The sequence below is a fragment of the Babylonia areolata genome, chromosome 25 (assembly GCF_041734735.1).
Source record: "Babylonia areolata isolate BAREFJ2019XMU chromosome 25, ASM4173473v1, whole genome shotgun sequence".
In the NCBI taxonomy this organism is placed as follows: domain Eukaryota; kingdom Metazoa; phylum Mollusca; class Gastropoda; order Neogastropoda; family Buccinidae; genus Babylonia; species Babylonia areolata.
In genome coordinates this window covers 19686126-19703021 of record NC_134900.1, presented here as the reverse complement: position 1 = coordinate 19703021, position 16896 = coordinate 19686126, and the positions used below count along the sequence as shown (strand labels likewise).

The 16896-nt window shown below is 41.3% G+C and overlaps 2 protein-coding genes across 2 annotated transcripts; both read right to left on the bottom strand.

The window, feature by feature from the left end:
- Nucleotides 1-351: 351 nt before the first annotated feature.
- LOC143299372 (prostaglandin F synthase 1-like) lies at nucleotides 352-12337 on the bottom strand. Its single transcript, XM_076612525.1, has 10 exons — nucleotides 12074-12337; nucleotides 10281-10448; nucleotides 8993-9109; nucleotides 8027-8110; nucleotides 7562-7678; nucleotides 5239-5351; nucleotides 4074-4161; nucleotides 3436-3519; nucleotides 2424-2509; nucleotides 352-984 (listed from the first exon to the last, which is right to left on the bottom strand). The coding sequence occupies exons 1-10, from the start codon at nucleotides 12137-12139 to the stop codon at nucleotides 942-944; spliced, it is 966 nt and encodes a 321-aa protein (XP_076468640.1). The 5' UTR covers nucleotides 12140-12337; the 3' UTR covers nucleotides 352-941.
- A 3828-nt stretch (nucleotides 12338-16165) lies between these two features.
- LOC143299557 (uncharacterized) lies at nucleotides 16166-16528 on the bottom strand. The gene has a single exon (XM_076612842.1). The coding sequence runs from the start codon at nucleotides 16526-16528 to the stop codon at nucleotides 16166-16168; it is 363 nt and encodes a 120-aa protein (XP_076468957.1).
- Nucleotides 16529-16896: the final 368 nt, after the last annotated feature.

Here is a 16896-nt window from a genome sequence, read left to right as displayed (position 1 = left end):
TGTCTTGTCTGTCATTTCTCTGTTTGATTTCATCATGAACTGAGTGCGTAGCAGTCTTTCTCTCACTCTCTCTTTCCCCGAGTCTCTGTGACGGTCCACCCATCTCAGGTCCCATGTCTCTCTCTGTGCCTCTATCTGTGTCTGTCTATTTCAATGACTGTCCCCAGGTCTACTTCTATTTGTCTCCCTGTCTGCCTACCTGTCTGTCTCAATGTTTCTCTTTTATGTTGCATATCACAGAGTTTTTTTCTCTTGGGCTCTGAGTATTTGTGTCCTCCTTACATTGGACATGAAGCTCAGTTTATTAACATAGAATCAAACTCCCAAAACATTCCAACAATTAAAATGCAGTCTTCAGGAGAATCGTTTTTAATGCAAAAGTGACACAATGCAAAACAACTACATGGCACTGGGGTCTGTGATGGTACTGGGGTCTGTGATGGTCTGTGATGGTACTGAGGTCTGTGATGGTCTATGATTGGTACTGAGGTCTGTGATGGTCTATGATTGGTACTGGGGTCTGTGATGGTCTATGATGATACTGGGGTCTGTGATGGTCTATGATGATACTGGGGTCTGTGATTGTGATTGTCCGTGATGATACTGAGGTCTGTGATGGTCTATGATGGTACTGGGGTCTGTGATTGTCTGTGATGATACTGGGGTATGTGATTGTCTGTGATTGCCCGTGATGGTACTGGGGTCTGTGATTGTCTGTGATTGCCTGTGATGATACTGGGGTCTGTGATTGTCTCTGATTGTCCATGATGATACTGGGGTCTGTGACTGTCTGTGATTGTCCGTGATGGTACTGGGGTCTGCGATTGTCTGTGATGGTACAGCAATTGTGAGAACTTTGTGGCCTCAATGTCCCGCAATGCCACAGACCACACGGCACTGAAGGAGAAGAGAGTGGAATACCAGGTCAGCTCCCAATCTTCTTAAAACGGAATTCTGAATGGGTACTGTGGATGGGACCCAAAACTGTAACACACACACACACACACGCACACACACGCACACACACACACGCACGCACCCACACATGCACGACAATAAATATCACACAAACACACACACACACACACATTCCTATACACAGGGACATGGATAAAAAAATCTAACATTGAAAATTTATCAACCCTAAAATTGTGTATGACTGGTTTTAATTCAATACACAAAATAGATACAAGTACCAGCTTTAAGTCAATGTGTTACATCAAAGTGGATACTGTGAAAAAGAAAACAAGACTGCCGGATAGTCCTACATTTTCCACATGTTCATGCGTACACACCAGTATATACCTGTGTACAGATATCCAAACAGCAGCACAGTTGAGACTATCCTGCTCATTTGTAGAAATTTTACGCATCCACTGATTTCTCCTAAAAAAAGAAAGAAAAAAAACCAAGAACAACAGCAGCACAGTGATAACCTGTGCACAGATATCCAAACAGCAGCACAGCGATACCTGTATGCAGATATCCAAACAGCAGCACAGTGTTAACCTGTGCACAGATATCCAAACAGCAGCACAGTGATAACCTGTGTACAGATATCCAAACAGCAGCACAGCGATACCTATGTACAGATATCCAAACAGCAACACAGTGATACCTATGTACAGATATCCACAAACAGCAACACAGTGATACCTATGTACAGATATCCAAACAGCAGCACAGCGATACCTATGTACAGATATCCAAAAGCAGCACAGTGATACCTGTGTACAGATATCCAAACAGCAACACAGTGATACCTATGTACAGATATCCAAACAGCAGCAAAGTGATAACCTGTGTACAGATATCCAAACAGCAGCACAGTGATAACCTGTGTACAGATATCCAAACAGCAACACAGTGATACCTGTGTACAGATATCCAAACAGCAGCACAGTGATAACCTGTGTACAGATATCCAAACAGCAACACAGTGATACCTGTGTACAGATATCCAAACAGCAGCAAAGTGATAACCTGTGTACAGATATCCAAACAGCAGCACAGTGATAACCTGTGTACAGATATCCAAACAGCAGCAAAGTGATAACCTGTGTACAGATATCCAAACAGCAGCACAGTGATAATCTGTGTATAGATATCCAAAAGCAGCACAGTGATAACCTGTGTACAGATATCCAAACAGCAGCAAAGTGATAACCTGTGTACAGATATCCAAACAGCAGCACAGTGATAATCTGTGTATAGATATCCAAAAGCAGCACAGTGATACCTGTGTGCAGATATCCAAACAGCAGCAAAGTGATAACCTGTGTACAGATAACCAAACAGCAACACAGTGATACCTGTGTACAGATATCCAGATAGGAGTATCACAATGACACATCCAGAGACCAGTTATTTCACACCTTCTCATGCCCCCCTCCCCTACCCCACTCCTCCCTCACTATACTTACAGTTTCCGGAATGTGAAGTATCTGTGATCATTGCGCAGGTTGCCGATAGCCGCCATGTCCTCTGCCGACAACATGAAGTCAAACACCTGCACACATGGCAGCGAAACGTGAGCAATGACTTTTAATGTTGAATACAATCACAGATGTGTATGTTGAAATCCCATGTCACAGACGCAAGTCTCATGGTTTCCAAACATGTGCACACTGCGGTCTTTGGTTCTGGAAATCTCTTTCATGATGAACCAGACACTGTTCTGCTGTTACATCTTTTGTATTTGTATTTGTATTTCTTTTTATCACAACAGATTTCTCTGTGTGAAATTCGGGCTGCTGGGATAGAGCGCGTTGCTATGCCACCCATTTTTTTGTATTTTTTTCCTGCGTGCAGTTTTATTTGTTTTTCCTATCGAAGTGGATTTTTCTACAGAATTTTGCCAGGAACAACCCTTTTGTTGCCGTGGGTTCTTTCACACTAAGTGCATGCTGCACATGGGACCTCGGTTTATCGTCTCATCCGAATGACTAGCGTCCAGACCACCACTCAAGGTCTAGTGGAGGGGGGGGAAATATCGGCGGCTGAGCCGTGATTCGAACCAGCGTACTCAGATTCTCTCGCTTCCTAAGCAGACGCGTTACCTCTAAGCCATCACTCCACACAAACGTAATCTTATAATAATATGTTCAAACAATATTCTAAAGCTATGGGTACCCCGCCCTAGGCTGACTTTACACATAGTAGTACCTGACAGAGAGAGAGAGAGAGAGGCGAGGTGTATGAATTTCAAAACAGCTTTCCTAGTGAGTTTTGTATCTTGAATATTTTTCATGCTTATGTACCTTGTTGCGTTTATTCATACCACATATATTGTTAAAAGCGTTTAGCGGAGCCGAAGATTAATCGCTATATGAATGCAGACTGTGATCACAACATGACCATCTGTACCCCCCCCCCCCCACCCGGTCTACACAAAGGAAAGATACCCCAGTTCTCATTTCCATAAAGCACACGTACTTGAAAGTTTTCTTTGATCCTTGAAAGAGTACCACTCTTGGCTGTGACCAAGATACCTCTCTGCAGAAGGTTCCTGATTAGAACCTGCACACAGTACAATGCTGACAACACTTCATTTGGGTAAAACATCCTGATCAGAACACTACCTCTGGGTACAACATCATGATTAGAATACTTTCTCTGGGAAAAATAATCCTGATTAGAACCTGCACACAGTACAATATTCTGTGGCGGCCAGCAACTAATTTACAGAGTGGGAATTCAACACATGTGACCTCCAAAGGAGAAGAGGGGAAAATATGGAAGAAAAAACACAAGGACTGTAGAGTTGGATCGGGGTACACACACACACACACACACACACACACACTTGTAAGTTTGTTTACAAAGCATATTCAGTACAAAAAGAAGCGCTCAGAAATGTATATGTTCAATAATGGTATTGAGTTCCATCATGTATGTGAATTCCATTTGTATGGGCCAACCCGCCTGTCAAATCAAACCGTTTGGACTTTGAGTTTGACTTTTACACACACACACACACACATACACAAACACACACACACACACATACACAAACACACACACACACACACTCACGCACAAACGCACAGACACACACACATACCCACACTCACCTGTGCAGGTGTCTTGCCGTATTTGTCTCCAATCTGCTTTAGCACAGGTTCTTCCAGCAACACTGGTTCGTCTTTTGCACCTTCCTTGCTGCATATGTACACAGGTCATGTGTATGTACACATCAATCACAAGTGTGCACGCAGACACACACATACACGCGAGCGCGCGCAGACACACACACACACATATACACACCATGCGCGCACACACACACACACACACACACATATTATTTCACTATATTATTCAGTGTTGATTTTAGATATGCATCACGAGCATCTGAAAATCTTAAAACGAATAGAGAACTCGTAACAGAAATACGTCATTTTATTCATTGTTTTTAGAATTTGTGTTTGTAAGAATGATTTTTCTCTGATCTCTTCACACAAAGTGCTTGTGGGAAATGTGCAAAAAGGCTTCCATGAATGTTCACAATGCTACAGAAATTCCTATCACATTTTCATAACAAGACGGTTATTCCCTACTGGAGAAAACCCACGCCAATAAAATGAACATGGGAATTGTCTCTGTTACACATAATGCTTACTGTTGCTCGCGATATTTTTTCTTAGAGTAACAGAAAGCTCTCCAGTCTAATATACAAACATCGGGCGGATGATATGAAAACAAAATTTACCTCTAAAGGGACTTGCATTGGTGGTAATTTAATACCCCCATGTGTATCATCCAAAAATGTGGAGAGCTGGAAAATTCTTTCTTCATTCATTTACATATTGTGCATTTCCATGTGTTGCCATCGGAAACGTTTTATATGACAAACAATTTCTGTTCAGTTTAATTTGGAGCATTATTGGCTCTCCATTTTAACTTCAATAATTTACTAGTAAGGTTGTTGTTTTATTTTGTTTTCAGAAGTGGCATTTGCTGTCACGACTATCTGGGCTAGAATTTCATGATAGTGTTTTGCCTTCATTACATCTCCATTGCCTCAGAGCTAAGAGTGCTTTAGGACAGTCGGTGTTGGGAAATGTGTATGTACATACATAATATACAAATATGCAAACTGAAGAGAAAGGAATAGGAAAAGGATGGATTTGATAAGGCAAGAGTGGGGTGATGGTGGAGGTGGATTTCTGTCTAAAATCACAACTGTGAGTTGACGTTAAACAAGGGAACGAATGAACACACACACAGTGTTCTCACAATTCTTCAGGTCTGCCTGCAGAACCCAGAGGAGCGTAGGCCTCGAGGAGAACCTTCCTTTTCTTACAGAACTCCAGCAGCTCCAGTTGGGGCAGGTAGGCGTGGCACTCCACCTATGTACAGGTATGACTGATCAACAATTCATCATCATTGTAGTCATAATTGTCATAATGAACAGGTGTGACTGATCAACAATTCATCATCATTGTAGTCATCATTGTCATAATGAACAGGTGTGACTGATCAACAATTCATCATCATTGTAGTCATGGTTGTCATAATGAACAGTTGTGATTGATCAACAATTCATCATCATTGTGGACATCATTGTCATAATGAACAGGTGTGACTGATCAACAATTCATCATCACTGTAGTCATCATTGTCATAATGAACAGTTGTGACTGATCAACAGTTCATCATCATTATAGTCATCACTGTCATAATGAACAGTTGTCATAATGAACAGGTGTGACTGATCAACAATTCATCATCACTGTAGTCATCATTGTCATAATGAACAGTTGTGACTGATCAACAGTTCATCATCATTGCAGTCATCATTGTCATAATGAACAGGTGTGACTGATCAACAATTCATCATCATTGTAGTCATGGTTGTCATAATGAACAGTTGTGACTGATCAACAGTTCATCATCATTGCAGTCATCATTGTCATAATGAACAGGTGTGACTGATCAACAATTCATCATCATTGTAGTCATCATTGTCATAATGTAGGCTACAGGTGTGACTGATCAACAGTTCATCATCATTGTAGTCATCATTGTCATAATGAACAGGTGTGACTGATCAACAATTCATCATCATTGTAGTCATGGTTGTCATAATGAACAGGTGTGACTGATCAACAATTCATCATCATTGTAGTCATGGTTGTCATAATGAACAGTTGTGACTGATCAACAGTTCATCATCATTGTAGTCATCATTGTCATAATGAACAGGTGTGACTGATCAACAATTCATCATCATTGTAGTCATCATTGTCATAATGAACAGGTGTGACTGATCAACAATTCATCATCATTGTAGTCATGGTTGTCAAAATGAACAGGTGTGACTGATCAACAATTCATCATCATTGTAGTCATGGTTGTCAAAATGAACAGGTGTGACTGATCAACAATTCATCATCATTGTAGTCATGGTTGTCATAATGAACAGGTGTGACTGATCAACAGTTCATCATCATTGTAGTCATCATTGTCATAATGAACAGGTGTGACTGATCAACAATTCATCATCACTGTAGTCATGGTTGTCATAATGAACAGGTGTGACTGATCAACAGTTCATCATCATTGTAGTCATCATTGTCATAATGAACAGTTGTCATAATGTACAGGTGCGACTGATCAACAATTCATCATCATTGTAGTCATCATTGTTATAATGAACAGGTGTGACTGATCAACAATTCATCATCATTGTAGTCATCATTGTCATAATGAACAGTTGTCATAATGAACAGGTGTGACTGATCAACAATTCATCATCATTGTAGTCATCATTGTCATAATGAACAGTTGTGACTGATCAACAATTCATCACCATTGTAGTTATTATTGTCATAATGTACAATATGTGACTGTTTATAACCATTGTAGTCATAACTGTAACAATGTAGGCTACAGGTGCGACTGATTTTAATCATTGTAGTCTCCACTGTAATATAGGTGTGACAGATCAACAATTCACCATCATTTAGTCATCATTGTCATAATGTAGGCTACAGGTGTGATTGATTATAATCATTGTACTCTTCATTGTCATACAGGTATGACTGATAAAAAAATTCATATTCATTGCAGTCAATATTGTCACAAGCGACATCATCATCTACACCTGAACGGCAACAATTGAAGAACCCTGACTCTCATTGTCCATGAATAAGTGTCTTCATACTCCCCTGTGAAACTTTCCTTTCTACTGCAGCATCTCTACCTCTCTTGATAAACAACTGTCACGCTGTCTGAATGACACAATGCCCTGTGCTGTCAAGTGACCAGCGCATAAACGCTGGTCACAGTGACATGCCCATGAACTGTCTCCATCAACCCCCACACACCCCTCCCCCCCCCCCACACACACACGCACACGCACACACACATACTCATACACATGGTACACAGAACAGAAATGATACAGGATACAGAACGGGATGACACGGTACACAGAACGGGGATGACGGTATAGACATTTGAGTGTACACACCTAGTTGAGGGCGGGATTTATACGATACAAGTTGGTATGGTACACATAACTGGGTGGATACGGTATACAGGTGAGTGTACACACCTGGTTGAGGACGGGCCTGATAGTGGCCACAGACAGAACGGTGTCAGGTTTGCACAGAGTTGAAGTTGCTGATTCCCAGGCTGTGATCTTGCCCTCCCTCACCAACTTCTCCAGTTCCTGTCAGACACAATGAGAGAGAGGGGGAGAGAAAGAGAGAGAGAGAGATGGAAAGGGAGAGAGAGAGGGGGGAGGAGACTTGTTAAGAAATGGAAGAATACAAACATATATACACATATACTTGCACACACACCCTTGTGTACACCGTGTACACAGACAGACAAACAAACAAGCCCACACAGGCATATGCACACACACTGAATGGATAAAAAGAGATATGTGTGCGTGAGAGAGAGAGAGGGGGGGAGAGAGAGAGAGAGAGAGAGAGAGGGGAGAGAGATTGAGAGAGGGAGTGAGAGAGAGGGGGAGAGAGAGAAGCAGACAGGAGACAAGTATCATTAGACTTGCCTTCCAAGTCTCAGTAAAATAGACATTGTCCATTCCAACGTTGCCATGATCGTCCATGGGAACCAAGGTACCATCACCACGATTCTGTCACACACATATGTATGAGCTTATATCACAGATTGACACAAGGTTACAGTTCGGACAACAGCAAAGTGAGAGCCGAATTATCAATGGTTTCGCCAATGCAATGGGAAATCATTTACAACTTTGTCTTTTGTGAAGGACTGACTCTCAAACTAGCAGGCAAAATTGCTGCAGCCTTGGGGGTTATTTGGCCTTTGGAAACCATCCCAGCGCCGACTGTCCTAAAACCCTCATGGCCGAGAGAGTGGGGAGGTAACTTGGGCAAGACACTCTCCACTATAATCAAATTCTAGCCCAGATAGTCGGGACAGCAGTTGCCTCCTCTGCTGTTCTGGCGGTCATAGGCGAAAACGACTATCATAAAAACAGCATGTGTTTGGGCCATGGAGAATACCACTGCTGACAATCATCATGATAACACACACACACACACACACACACACACACACGCACACACACACACGCACGCACACACATTTCTATGCACTTTTCAACATAAGAAGAAAGCCGCATCAAACTGCATTTAACTGATCCCCTGATGACATGAATGGTGATGATAGTGAGGAAGATGATGACCATGATAATGACCATGATGTATGATGTTCGGGAACATTCCATGCCCACTACACGTCCAACCCAAAGTGAAGATGCTACTCACCGATATGTAGAAAAGACCTCCAACACCAGCTTTTTGTCGAATATTTACAGTTTAACTTCCCAAAATAGTACAGAGAGATCAAACGTTTTGACTACACCTTCCTTCCCTACAATTCAGTATCATACAATACACAATAAACTACGTTACGATACCATATAATATTATACCACACGACACGATACAACACAATACAATCACCCCATACTCAAGCACATCTGTCTGACCTTTGAGGCACAAGGGTTATGAATCAACATAAGATCGACGTAGTCCAGCTGCAGGTTTCTCAGACTCTCTTCCACAGCCGGTCTGACGTCATCTTTGAGCATTTTCGTCGCACCCAGCTTAATAAACAACAAAAACAACAACACACATACACACACACGAACGCACACCCACACAAACACACACACACACACACACACAATAATCACACAAAGTTTGACATTAACACGACAAGCATTCAGTTCAGCATTAGTAAGAAAATATAGACTCTTATGTATAATTGAAAAATTGATGTCTTCAAAACAATACACACACACACACACACACACACACACACACACACACACACACACACACATATATATATATATATATATATATATATATATATATATATATATATATATATATATATAAACAGAAAAAAGAAAAAGAAAACAAACACATCAATCTGTCAAATATTCCAGATTTTCGGAATGATCACGTTCCTTCCTCAAGGGATAAGTTGTTTACATGTTCATATATATATATATATATATATATATATATATATATATATATATATATATATATATATATATATATATATATATATATATAAACTATGACGATTGTATATTGTATCCCTATGCGTACAGAAAATAACAAATATGCATATTCTTTTTCTTCCGTGTGCTCAGATAAAAGAGTTAATTCCTATACTTTCCAAATACTCAGTTACAAACCTACTCAACCCTTCGTCCATAACTTACGAATTTTTCTCAGGTTATCCACATGTCCAATAGCTAATTTCCTTAACGACACATGTAACCTGCTTGACATGTGACACATCTTCATTTGCCGATACAAAACCAAACCAAAACTGATACAATGTAAAACGATCATTTGAAACTGGGGTTCTTTTATCTTTTGCATTCATGTCAGTAAATATTTTATGAGCTCTCTGTCGCAAACTGCAATCATTCATTTTCGTTAATTGGTAACGAGTAGAATACAACCAGACCAACAATCTGAGAAACAGAGAGAAGCACAAGTTAAAACAAGGAAAACAAAAATGATGACAATGTTGACGATGATAAGAACAATGCTGGTAACAATTACCGTCAATAATCAACATAAACAATAATACCGAGACAATGAACACAGTAATCATAAACAACAATCAGTGTCAGTAATATTACTGAGACGACCACCACAAAAAATCCACACTAACAATCCGCACCAATGCAACACAACAATCAACACCAAAAGTACACACCAACAAAATTACTGAGACAATACAACAAATACCTTTGTGGTGACAAACACATCATCCCTCTTCAGCTTTCCCTGACTAAAATATTCACGGAGCACGTCGCCAATCCCTTTCTCATTTCCATAGACCTGGGCAGTGTCGATGTGCCGGTAGCCAACGTCAAGTGCCTGTCCCAACACCTTTCGCATCTGTAGGTCCGAGACCTGTACAGGGAATAACGAAAAAGTGGGGGCATAATCATGTACTAACTTTTGGAAAGAGTTTGTAAGAAGTTAATTATGGTTTGCTAAAACATGACTATCGTCATCTACTATTTGCCTGGCCTTTTATACCATCTGTGTCTGATAAAGATTTAGCAAAAAGACTTGTCCCACTCCCACAACGTTACTGCACACATACACAACGTCATTCAACACTTGCTAACTTCGCACACCCAAACTTCCAATCAGCACAGACTCAAAACAAAAGTGAAAATAACTTTGGAGAATCTCGGGGTTAATACGAGTATTCCTTGATTTCAGAAAGTGTTGGGTTGGCATTTCTTGTGTATATTATCAGCATTTTTTTCGTCAAAAACACGGTCATGGTCTAAAACAGTATTTGTAATCGCTGACCATTTGAACAGTGTCACAATTTATCACGAGATTCAGTACAGGCGATGGATCTAATGTTACTGCTACACTCAGACTGTCTGCCCTTTTACCTTTCTCTGCTTAGTTTTGTCTGGATCGTTCAGACAACAGAATTGGCTGTGGACGCCAGAGAGAGTGCTGTGTGATGACACGCAGGAAGATATGAGCGATGTGCACGTGCATGTGGCTTGTGGCTGGAGCCCAGCTGACTGATGCTGGTGTGCAGGTGACACAGGACCAGACAGGACCAGCTGGCTCTGCGCTGAGCTGGGCACATCAATGTTCACTGCTTTCCCCTCGGGTTGCGGTTCGTTAACTGCCAGCAAGTGGTTTCTGTTTTCAATACTGTCCGCTCTATCTGATGTGACCACGCATGACCTTTGGGTGTAGAGTGTGGACTTCACAACAGCGAGCTTCCTGAAACCCTCGTCAGTTTGCATGTGTACCACTTCACCAAGCTCCAGAGGTCTCTGCTCTCTGTCGGTCTTGTCATCGCAGTTTTGCTGCTGCTGAATTCACAAGTGACGGCGAAGATTTTCATAGCTGTAATGAAGCTTTGCACTGGTTCAGATGCCTCTTGAACTCTCGTGTTGAACTTGAGTCGTTTGAGAATTATGCCGGTCAATGGGTTTTACAGCTTTCGGAAAACCACTTTCAACAATGTCAAGCTTTCAGGATTCGAAGCATTCTGCACAATATCACCAACTTCATTCGTCACCTCAAAGGTATAGGTGAACGTCTTGGTCTTTCCCATGCCACGTTCATCAAGATGTATGCTTTTGTACAGTAATCTTTGTCTCCATTGGCTGCCTCTTGCTGAATTCTGCTTTAAAATATCTCCAGTTCTCAGCAACGTTGCATTAAAAAGAAAACGGTGCTGGCCTGTGTAAGCCCCACATGACACAATTTATTCCAAATCGTAGCCACTACGCCACTTACTGTTCCATTTGTGGGTCCACGTCTCCACAGCTTCACACGTGTCGGGGACGAAAAACGAATTGAATCAACAGAGCAACTTCTTTTCGCGGTGTTTTCTTCCTACTTGTATGAATGCAGGTGTTACTCTAGTACTGCACATTACTTCTGACACTATGTGAGGTAACTACTTATACAATGAAGACGAAACACGGTTGCTTCAAAAACAGAAAATAAACAAACAACAGCAATAACGAACGAGGCCACGGCAAACAACTTACCATCGACGTGCCAAAGGCCAGAACTGGCACATCTCTCCCGTCACTCATCTTCACCCTATCTCCCATAACTCTACAGTCTGCACCTCGATCCCCGTCCCTTTTCACTCCTCTTCCTCGAGTCTCCAGCTGGCGTCTTGGGTTTTGAAACTTGACTCCCTCGATCACGCTGTCTGATGGAGTTAACAATCTGACAGTAAAACTTGTGCTCTTCTGGCCAAGTTGGTCGTCTGTAAAACACGTCTCTCCAATGTCAAGGCCAAAAGTAGACGACTTTGTGGGAATGCTTTGAGCCGCGTTGCACAAACCACAAAATATAACTGGGTCACTCAGATTACAAAGCCAAGGGCCGGTGTAACGTCCCAAAACATCCCCTCCCCTTTCTGTAGGTCCCCCGGGAGTTCATGAGTGTGTGTGTTTGTGTATATTTAAGTGTGTGTGTGTGTGTGTGTGTGTGTGTGTGTGTGTGTGTGTGTGTGTGTGTGTGGGTGTGATAAGGATAGACAGAAAGTTTTTTCTGAGTGCAGTTTTTATTTGTTTTTCCTTCCGAAGTGGATTTTTCTATAGAATTGTGCCAGGAACAACCCTTTTGCTTCCGTGGGTTCTTTTACGTATGTAATTGACTGATAGTTTCCGGTTGTTGAATATGGGAGATGTGAAAGACAGATATATAGCAAATGCCCTGTGAGTGACGATATCGGGGATTCTCGTAACGATACCATCCTTTACAAAGCTCAAGGAGGAATCCACAACATTTTCTACAAAGCAGTCACGAGTAACTGATACACAATCCTTGTCCCAAAAAGATGACAGAGCGTTAAAATCTCCCCTTGTCATCCATCTTTCATTATCCTGTTCATTATGTGACCATTCCGTATTTAGTTCATCCCGTCCTCTACACATCAGTATCACTATCACTAACTGAAGGAGGCGTCTCTGCGTTCGGACAAATTCATATACGCTACTCCACATCTACTAAGCAAATGCCTGACAAGCAGCGCAACCCAACGCGTTTAGTCAGACCTTGGGAAAAAAATGAAAAAGAAAAAGAAAGAAAAAGGGAAAGAAAAAGAAACAAAGATGAAATGAAATAAAACACAAACAAATAAATAGATATATAAATACTTTTAAAAATGAAACAAAACAGAATAAAATAGAATTTGAAAAATAAAAAAAATAAAAAAAAGAAAAAGAAAAAAAAAATGTAGCCGTGTACCGAGTGGTTACTGAAGGGTACAGACAGTACAAAAGAACTAAACTAATTGATTTATTGAATGAAAGGATAGACAAGATCCCACGCACAGGCCAGGGACATATAGAGGCCAGTCACAAATGGGGTTTTCTATTGGTTTATTTACATTATTCTAAAAGAAGAAGACTAAGAAGAAGAAATAATGAGAAGAAGACAACTAGGAGAAGACAATGAGAAGATAAAAAGAGAAGAAGACAGTGCCTGAAATGACACAAAACAAATGTCATAAGTACAATGTGTCGGCACAAGTGAATAATAAAGCACATGTATACATATCACATGGAAAGACTATTCACTCGGGTTTGGGATACGCAACAACATAATGCAATGTGTTGAAGACCAAAAGCTGACTTCAAATGACATTTCCAATTACATTTAAATAGTGCAGTTAATCGTCATAAGGTATGTGACCTTGGTTATTACCACTGGCGTTTCTGCTAGTAAAAACTTATCTGTTGTAAGTAATCTTGTCTCCATTGGACGTCTTGGATTAGCTATTAATACTCCATTCTCAGAACGATTCATTAAAGAAGAAACGTCATGGCTTAACCCAATAATTTGGATTGAATGAACTTTACGCACTCACTGTTCCATTTGGGTCAAAACGTCGTCCAAGTCACACGTCGGGACGAAAATCAATGGAACAACACTGCCTTCCTTTGCGATGTTCCTACTATGGCATTTACTTAGATTGCACTTTACTCTGATTGTGAGTAACTATTTACAATGCAGACGAACCTTGAAACAAAAAAACAAAGCAATAAGAACGACATGAAACAACTCCATACTGAAAGCCAAATGTCACTGTGTCACTCATTTACCATTTCCAAATTTCAATCATCATCTTTCACCCTTATTTATCAGCGCGTACGTGGGGAAGCTGACCTGATCAGCTGTCTGTGGGACATCACAGTAAACGGCCTGCCGCGTCGAAACAGCAATGAAGGCAAGAGAGAGACGTTGGTGGAAATGCTTTGACCGGTTGAAATACCACATATTACTGGGCACCAGATTTATGCCAAGTGGCGGTACTCGCCAAAGTGCCGTCACTTTTGTAGGTCCACACCGGGAGTTCATGAATGTGTGTTTGTTTATTAAGGTGTTTTTTGTTTGTGTGATGTTGTTTGTGTCTGAGTTTGTGTGGTGTGTTGTTTGTGTAGATAAGAGTAGACGATTTTTATGAGTGTAGTTTATTGTTTTTTAAGTGGAATTTTTCTTAATTTAATGTCACTGGAACAGAGTCGGTTCTTTACGTAGCTATCGACTGATATATTTCCTTCGTTGAGATCATGGTGTTAACGTTAGCGAAATGCCTGGAAATAGATTCTGAAAGATGACATCTTAAAGCTCGAGGTCGCACAGAATTTACTAGTAGTTACTGATGACAAAACCTGTCCTAAAGATAATAGGTGGAAAATCCTACACATTTTCTTATCCTGCAATGACCATTACCGAGACCGCTTACACTCAGTATCAACCTCTGAGGGGCCTGCGTTGGACAAACATGATAGTAATCGATAGAAAAAAGAATAAAAAGACCATAATGATGATAAACAAATAAGCATATAAATGTAAAATATACAGACACACACACACACACACACACACACACACACACACACACACACACACACACACACTGACACACGTATTTCTAGGCTACGTATCGTAACTTCCACGACACACACACACACACACACACACACACACACACGCACACAAACACACACAAACACACACACATTACGCTCCCCCCTCTCCCCCAACCACACACACATAATTATATGTACATCCACACGTTCCAATATTCCGTTGCTCCCACAATACAGACATGCATACACACACACCTCATCCTCTACACACCCTCACCCCCACACCCACATGCACAAATCGCAGCCCCCACGACGCACAACCCCCACACACTCATCCACACACACACACACACACACACACACACACACACACACACAAGCAAATACAGACATGTATGTAAGAACACAGAGACGATACGAAGAGTAAGATTATCACTGAGTTTAACACGCGCCGTGCATGAATGAAAATATGAATAAATGTTAGGTGCTGGTGGAGAGCATACGCTGAACACTATTCCGTCTTGGATATTTTTCGCTGCATTGATTTTTGAAGCAGTATCTACCTGCTGGTGCACAGATGGGTAATAATAAACTGGAAGTTTGGGTAATCTATTCTTCTTCACATTCAGTGGTTGTAAGACTTTTGTAATAATTGCTTGCCAATGTGTGGTAAATTTCTGGTGACAGATCTAGCTTTCCACTGCATGATCTGAATTCCATGTTTGCATGGAGGATGAAAAAAAAAAGAGTTTTCTGTTATAGATAAAGTCTGATTGCACACACAATAAAAAGAAGTGTTATAAAATCAACAAATCATACAGTTGTTCACAGCTATAAACCGAAATTCAAAGAGAAATTACAGTCACGTAAAACAGTACAGCTGCTGCAAATATAAGCTGTGAATGCTCTTGGTCTATTTATTCTGCCATACCGCAGCTGATGCCATTACAAGCTGATGTCCAAAGCCACCACCTAAAGTTTTTGAACATTCTGAAATCGCTGTGCTGTAGGTGGATTTTCTACCAAGGAAAATCCGAGTCCATGCAAACTGGATGTTGAGTGCAGCCCTGGAATTGTCGGCGCTGGTCGAGGCCTGGAATCTGTTGACGATTCCTGTTGTTGAAATGACGTTCTTGATCTTGACCTTGATCTTGAAAGACGCTTGAGGCCTGGTAGTGGCCTGTTCACCGTTCTGGGCTCGTTACTATTCTAAAACCTGTTCTTACTGGCATGTGTGGTTATGCCTACAGACTAATGGTAGCACTCTGGGTCATAAAGGGAGGGAATGCTGGCCCAGTGAGTGTCCAAGCCGCCCTTGAAGGCAGCTAGTGTTGGGGCTGTCACCACCTCTTCTGGGAGACCATTCCAGGTGTTGATGACCGCGAAGAAGACACTCTGAATGTTGTGTCGACAGTGGACCTTGCTCAATTTCAGGCTGTGGCCCCTACTCGCTTTGTTGCTGGAGAGCGTGAACTGTGGTTTGTCCGTCTTGTATGTGCCATGGACATACTTATAGGTGTCGAACATGTCGCCACATTTCCTTCTGTGCTCTAAACTGGGCAGTTTGAACATGGCCAGCCTCTCAAAGTACACTTTGTCCCTCCACGAGCCCATAAGCTTTGTGACGCGTCTCTGAACATCTTCGACCTCTCTACAGAGGGTCTTCAATTGTGGATTCCAGACTGAGTGTCCGTATTCAAGAATCGGTCGAACGTTTTCTTCTTGGCTGTTGCCAAAACAAGGAAGTGACAAGTAGTGTACCGATGTTTCTGGTCAGAATTTGTGAAACTTGATCATTGAAATTATTGTATTGGGATTTCATGTTTTCATGCGATATCCACGACACATTTGGTTCAACGTATAATTTTGAAAAAGTCATTGCACTGAACATGTCCAGTTTTGCTTGGATGTTAGCGTCTTTCACGGGAGCGAGTTTGCTGACAACAAATTTGGTGTTGGGGAATGAGGCCAAAACATTTCTT

Coding starts and splice junctions, on each gene's coding strand:
- LOC143299372 (XM_076612525.1), bottom strand. CDS start 12,139: ATGGGAGATAGGGTGAAGATGAGTGACGGGAGAGATGTGCCAGTTCTG. Junction 9,110..10,280: donor ATGTGTTTGTCACCACAAAG/GTATTTGTTGTA, acceptor TTGTTTATTAAG/CTGGGTGCGACGAAAATGCT. Junction 985..2,423: donor TACTTCACATTCCGGAAACT/GTAAGTATAGTG, acceptor TGTGTGTTACAG/TTTTGGGTCCCATCCACAGT.
- LOC143299557 (XM_076612842.1), bottom strand. CDS start 16,528: ATGGGCTCGTGGAGGGACAAAGTGTACTTTGAGAGGCTGGCCATGTTC.